Source organism: Pinus tabuliformis, chromosome J (assembly GCF_031772625.1).
Source record: "Pinus tabuliformis cultivar Carrire ecotype Pingquan chromosome J, CPIR1, whole genome shotgun sequence".
Lineage (NCBI taxonomy): Eukaryota > Viridiplantae > Streptophyta > Pinopsida > Pinales > Pinaceae > Pinus > Pinus tabuliformis.
Genome location: NC_142295.1, coordinates 301622333 through 301629794, shown reverse-complemented (window position 1 = coordinate 301629794; position 7462 = coordinate 301622333). Strand labels below are relative to the sequence as shown.

The 7462-nt window shown below is 34.8% G+C and overlaps 1 protein-coding gene across 1 annotated transcript; it reads right to left on the bottom strand.

Moving 5' to 3' along the window:
- Positions 1 to 1729: 1729 nt before the first annotated feature.
- LOC149226949 (glycolate oxidase 1) lies at positions 1730 to 6674 on the bottom strand. The gene is made up of 12 exons (XM_089377637.1): positions 6454 to 6674; positions 6082 to 6249; positions 4585 to 4709; positions 4454 to 4500; positions 4224 to 4301; positions 3918 to 4042; positions 3327 to 3393; positions 3161 to 3223; positions 2749 to 2818; positions 2547 to 2647; positions 2351 to 2455; positions 1730 to 2187 (listed from the first exon to the last, which is right to left on the bottom strand). Exons 2-12 carry the CDS (start codon positions 6216 to 6218, stop codon positions 2002 to 2004), a joined length of 1104 nt encoding a protein of 367 aa, XP_089233763.1. The 5' UTR covers positions 6219 to 6249; positions 6454 to 6674; the 3' UTR covers positions 1730 to 2001.
- Positions 6675 to 7462: the final 788 nt, after the last annotated feature.

Here is a 7462-nt window from a genome sequence, read left to right as displayed (position 1 = left end):
ATTACTATTTTTTAAAATCATGTTGGTAGAGCCTATGCCGGTGACATCCCTAATGTTGAATGGAAGAATAATATGCCCACTAGTGGGATGTTGGCGCCGATATTGTGTGAGACTTGGTCAACCATGGATGTCTCTCAAGATAGTTTATTTCCATCATAGGTAGCTCTCATCCTCAACCCCTCCCCATGAGGTTTGAACTTGAGACCTAATGGAGACTAAATCTCATATAAACCAACAGTTTACACCTCATGGGTTTAACATCACTATGTATACATGCTAAATTTCGTATATAAATGCATTCCTAGATTTGTTAGTTGCCATTAGACTATGACTCTGGTTTATTGAGACTAAATTTGAGGAGCAAATATCATTGTTTGCATATTTAATTGCAGTTACTTCTTTTAATCCTAGTATTTGATTTCACATCTAAATTCTATACACATGATTGGATCTATTAGGAATCTTCGCATATCATGTATGTGGATGTTGATTAGGTATTGTAGTTATCTCTTTTAATCTAGTATTCGATTTCACATCTAAATTCTGTACACATGATTGGCTCTACTATGGAATCTTTGCATATCATGTATATGGGATGTTGATTAGGTTTCCTTGCTGATTTCAGTGATGCAATATAATTTCACCTATGTTTTGCATACAAAATATGTTCTACTATGGGAGAGTACAATTAAAAAACCATATAGGAAATCTGATTGGAGAGCAGAATAAATTGTGAATTGGAGTGCTCCTATGACCATGGGAGGTGTGTCTGAACTCTCAAATTATAGCAAACACGATTCTAACATTTGACCATATATACTTTGTTGTTATCTTTCTAACCTTACACTTCCATGAAATTCAATTAGTCGAAAGTAAAGTTCTAATGAAATGGTAAGATGCCATTTTTGAAAATGCTGATTTGAGGATTTTTTGCTCTGATACCAACTAGTACAGACCAAATACTTGGAATCTCATGATAAAACAACATACAAAAAATGTACACTAATGTGAAGCTCAATGTTCAAAGTGAATAAAAATAAGTTAAAAGTTAAATGCCTTAACCACTAGAAAAACTCTTTCAAAGTATCCAATCACACGTATATATCCGATTTCTATGTTCATATTTACAATAATAAGTATATTAACTTCCATATTTTAACACACTGTACATTTAAATTTAAAAAACCAACCTCTATTACATATAGATTTATAACCTCATTAATTAAAATTACAGCAATCAACACATAAATAACCAAATTACAAAATGGAAAAATGACAATGATAAACAACTTGATATTGCTATCAACCAAGAATGAGACTTGTCATAGGTGATCTTAGTAACTTTCCCATTTGACATACCTGTGTCCTGATTTCATCTTTCTGGAGATATATTTGCTCTATTACATAGAAATTTATGATCTCATTAATTAAAATTACAGCAATCAACACATAAATAACCAAATTACAAAATGGAAAAATGATAATGTTAAACAACTTGATATTGCTATCAGGCAAGAATGGGACTTGTCATAAGAGATCTGAGTAACCTTCCCATTTGACATACCTTTGTCCTGATTTCATCTTTCTGGAGATATATTTGCTGTATGCACCGACTCATACAATACCATTTTCCAAAAATATTAGGTTGGTAACGTGTTTTTTTGTCCAAGAATCATCAGTAAAGCTATTGCAAGAATAAGCTAACCTTAAAAGCACAAGAAACCGCAGAGGCAGAGGTAATAATCCTCAGTGTTTCAATTATTTTAATCAGAATAACATGATTTCCAGGCAAAAGCACCGGAGCTTTGAAGAAGAATCCGAATAAATTCTCAGCGGATATAGATCCTACTGGCAGCATAGCTCTTAGACTGAAAATATACTTGTTTTAACAATATTGCTAATATCTGGAACTACTGCATAAGGGCATATCGAATTAAAAAGCACAAGCAATTGCATATTCACTTTGTTGGTCAACGATCACTCATGTGAGAGCAGAGCCTTTCAGAGCCTTGATATAGATCGAATCATGTCGGCCTCAGTTTGAATGTAATTTCGATTTATCTCCTTCACTGAACAGCATCCTGCTAAGGCCATGGTTAGTTCAAACTCGTCCCGCAACATTTTCAGAACATTTCTCACACCTGCTTCTCCCTCTGCAGCCAAAGAAAAAACTACAGGCCTCCCAATCTGCAATCCCCAATACAACATCATAAGCTATAAGATTTTGAAATATATTGCATGTTATAGAAATCAACCACCATCCAGCTTACAATAGATCAACAATAATATCCAGAATGAATGGTCACCAAAATCCTACAAGGCAAATAGGTCAATTAAATAATATGCTTACAAATATGCCAGAGGCTCCAAGAGCCAATGCCTTGAAAACATCTGTGCCGCGCCGAACTCCTCCATCCAGAAACACAGGAACTCGACCTTGTGCGGCTTTTACAACCTGCCATATACACTCTCCATAAATCATCACTGGGTTAGGTATCCAAAATTTCCTACGAACAAATCTACTATTGCAATGCTGTGGTGCACACCTCTTCCAAAGAGCTTATTGTTGCTGGAACGTAATCAAGTTGTCGAGCTCCATGGTTGGATACAATTATACCTTGTATGCCTGCTTGGATGGCTAGCCTTGCTGTATAATACATTCATAATAATTATTATCAACTTTACTCATTATGAAAATCACTCAGGGATCCCCATGTGTTACATGCCGAAAAGCCCAAAAACACTTACTGTCCTCAGCAGTCAAAACCCCCTTCACAAGTATTGGCAAACTGGTAATTGTCTGCAACCATTTCACATCCTGCTCACAAACTCAAACTAAACAATTTTTAGACCCGTGCCTTCTGTTTTGGTGTTAAATGGGTAATCAAATGCATTAGTGTGACAATATGCATATTTTCAGCTTAAAAGTTGGAAAAAGGATACGGAGTATTTCTTGAAAAAGGATACGAAGTATTTCTTGAAGATGTAAATCATAATATGAGTCATCACAAATAATTTTTCTGAGATTCACAAGGTTACGTGCAAAGGCAGGAACTCAACCCCAAGATTTCTCCAGGTGCTTCTCTATCCATTTTCATTCTATTCAAACACAATACTGAAGAATTATTTGAAATATCTGTCTACCAGTACTATTACAAACCTTCCAACTCAATGATCTGTCAATTTGACCAGCAACATATGATGCCAGTCCAGAATCCGCTGTCTGCAAGAAAAAACCAGCGTAAGGAAGAAGTCTGGACCTTGAATATAGAAGAACTAAAAACATCATCCTTCTATTCAAAGAACTCATAAAATGGAATACATACCTGCTCCATTTTCCCAAGATCCAAACCCTCGAAATTCTTTAAGGTAAGATATGGAGGCAATGCGAATCTACATTTTTGACAAAGAAAAATCAATAGAAGTCAATAACAATTATGGATCCAGAATTGAATCTCAACACAGAGGTGTGCCTTACTGTCTAACATGTATCAGTGGATATCACAATGAGACTTTTCAGAACATTAGATACCTCATTGTCAGACAAGGGATGAACAAAGAGGAGTGCCTTACTGTCTAACATGTATGAGTGGATATCACAATGAGACTTTTCAGAACATTAGATACCTCATTGTCAGACAAGGGATGAACAAAGAGGAATCCCAGATAAAATGGAGACTTCTGACTTATTTTAAGTTTGATACATTATAGGTGCTAGATGCTTTTTCTAACCCTAGTGTCGCTTCTGATCCTAAAAGAATTCCACAATGTTCTGATTTTTATTAAGAGCTGAGAAAGTGTTAGAATATGGGTACAAACTCATAACGTTAAAGAAGAGTATACTCTGAATGTAAGATTTATCCCACATGTCTACCTAGTCCTGTCAGCAAATCTAAAATAGAATGCATTTTCACTACCTATTTTTAATGTCAGACTCCCTCCGCCCAAGTCGAGGTGTGTCCACAGTCAGTGCAATTGCCTTAAAACCAGCCCTCTCCGCTCTTCTAACAAGTTGTCCAACAACATTCCTATTCTTGTAAACCTGCCAGCAATGACATCTAAATTTTAATACCATTCATACATCCACATTTAATAAACCCAACGCAATATAACTGATCTTACCATTGGTTTAAGAGCCTATAATACAATTGCATGGATATGAACTCAATTACAGCTCAGAAAACATGGGAAGACAATCATATGGGTGGAAATGATAAACTTACATAAAGTTGAAAAAAGCGAATGCCTGGTCCAGTTGAAGCAACCTCTTCAACACTTGATGTAGCCCATGAAGAAAGCGTCTACAACAAATATGTCCAAGCCTCAATTTTTATCAACACAACAAACTATTTCAAAATCCAAAATAATTATAATTTTTTAAATCCTTAATAGCTAGAAGGAAATTATGACATTCAGAAAATCGATCCCACAAAGAGAAGGCCGATGCCCAAACCATTATAGTTCCAGCAGCTGACGCAGCTCTTGCAGTAGCAAACTCTCCTGTAAAAGAATGATGGATTCACTTTCAGAAAATATATGCATCAAAATAGGATGTTAGCTGTAATAAAATAATCTAATGCATACCTTCGGGATGAGCCATCTTTTGCATGGCAGTTGGAGCAATCATAATAGGCATTGATATCTTGAATCCCAACACAGTGGTACTCAGATCCACCTTTGTTACATCAACCAATATACGGGGACGGAACCTGATACATACAACATCAACCAAAATCTTTGTAATCATGTCAATTCCCCTGATGCTTGGAATGAAAGAGGTGCCAGAATGTTCAAAAGTTTAGCCCAAGACAGGGTGACTAAAATTGAAAACTGTAGCTATTCAATGTTTATCTAATCTGATTGCAGTCATAAAGATGGTGAAAAAATAGATACGGGAGCTAGTTCTCAAATGAGTATGTATTAGCTGAAGCTACATCTTTTTCAGCTATATAGTATTACACCCCACCCCCTCATATATATATATATAGATATGAATTCTTACACAGGCATTTAGAAGTTTGATTGTGCATATAAAAAAGATGTACTGATTTTCATTTTGAATTACAAAGTTCAGGGGTCAAACATAATTTATATCCCTTAATATTTTGCTAATAGCAATTCATGACCTATTCATTCTCCGAATCACCTCCGCACAGAATGATCCAACAAAGTCACTCATAACGGGAAAAGGGGTGAGGGGTTTATCAGTAAAAGACCATTAGCCTGTGTGGAAGAGAGGGTGAGCCCTGTCAGCATGACTGTTTGCTCATTGGTATATAAGTTTGAAATGAAATGGTGTGGTCAAATAGCTGGAATAGAAACAAATATAAGCCATATGTCTATGTGGGTATGTTCACTGGGAAAGTAAATCATGATATCCATAGGCACATAACAATATGCCCATATCTCTGATTTACGTTATATACCATGCAGAATTCTGTCTTGATTTATGAATGGATATATGGAGATCATGAATACGTAGATTATTGATAGTTCTCATCTATCAATTCAAGATTCCAAACACCCATTCATGCTTTCAATCTACCCATACATAGTTCTGAACAGGAGTCTGCAGAGTCCATCTAAGTGATATGATGTTTATTAACAGATTCTTTCCAACAGGCTTCAAAAAGAACACTGTTTTCTTCCCACTTCACATTGTTTAATTTAAAAAACAAAAAGAAAAAACTTGGGCCCATCTTATTGAAGCCCAGTCAAAGAAGGTAAGCAGTGGAATAATATATTATTTCATTTTGAAAAAAGAAAAATAAAACACTTCGGGCCTATGTCATTGAAGCCCAGTTATCTAAAAATAAATAAATTAACATGCGTGAAGATTTACTTAAATTGTTTAATTTAATTTTTAAGAAGATGAGAAAAAGTTTAGGCCCCATGTTGTTGAAACCAATTTTTAAAAACAATAAAGTGAAGTGGAATCTGTAGCCTTTACGGAAATTAATGCAAACAGGGCATCTTCTGGCAGCACTCCAAAAAAAATATACTACAATGCACGAGAATCGAACCACTGACCAGACAATAACCAGATGTAGCTAAAGAAAATGAAAAGGGGGCTTGAGATACCTTATTCTTTCGAAAGCTTTGCGATTTTCGTGGAGAGTCCATTGATCTTCAGCACCGGAAGCATAGTAATCGAATACCATTTTGGGCAGCTTTTCCTTGGCCACTGCCTCATAGTCGGAAACGTTCACGATCTCCATATCTTAACTCTAATTACAGATACTATCCAATCTGCAAATTACAGATTGTTCGGCAACAGAAAACTTCAGAGAAATAATTTAATTTCACAATCTGTATGCAAAATTTTCAGAGCAAAATCGCGATACATATGATAAAGAAATCAAAAATAACAATCCACTGTGAATAAAGTCCATATACGAAGGCTGGCGCCTGGAAAAACTGAAACAAAATACGTCGAAACAGGACCGGACAAACCTTTGGTTGAGCAGCAGGCTTCAAGATTTGGATCACACGACGCTCTATTTAAATAGGTGCTAAGCAGCCATGAAAGGCATCATATCTTAGCTCCGCGGGGAGGAATTCTGCGAAGCCCTGCTACGACGGCTACTTAGTAGGCTCTCTATTATCGCCAGCTCCGGGAAATGGCGATTCTGTCAACCATCCATTGCTGATTAGTTTGCCATATCCGTTTTATAAGACTTTTAACCACTAAATCCGTGCAGATAATATTTAAATAATTAAGAGCCCTGCACTTGAAGGACTGTGATGTCACCTTTGCCCATGAGAATCTGTGACAGGCACCGCAGATAAGATCAAAGGCACGGAAAGAAACAAAGAATATAAATGGTTAAATTAAAGAGATAATGAGCTTGTATGTGGTATCCACGGCATTATCTCGACTGATTCTAATCCTAATTCTTTTTAACAATAATTTAATTTTGAAAATATATTGAATTAAAACATTATAATCTTCTCTGACACCCTCGTGATGCGGAGAGAGAAATAGAAATAGAAATTATATATATATATATAACATTTTTTATTTATAATAATGTTGTTTTAAATACAAAATATAATGGTTGAATTTAGTGTTGATGTGATTTTATTGTAAATTATTTTTTGGAAACAAATTAATAAATTAGGTTTGGAAATTTAATTTGTCTACCACTTTTTCCTGAAAATTTGTGAAAATTTACATAAATTTTATTATTTAAAATTTTCTTTTCTTTTATTTAATATTATTAATGATTTCGTTATTATATTTTATAATTGGTTTTTTAGCTTATAATTATAATTAATGTTAGGGATTAATTTGTTATATTATAATAAAAAATTTATATTGGTTAAGCACTTAATATGTATAGGAGTTGTTTTTAGTGTGATTTTTTGGAAGTTTTTCTTATGGGTTTTCTAGTCTAATTCCTTTAAAATCTTCCAGAAATTTATTGAAATCACAAATTTGATGAGTAACCCTACACAATGG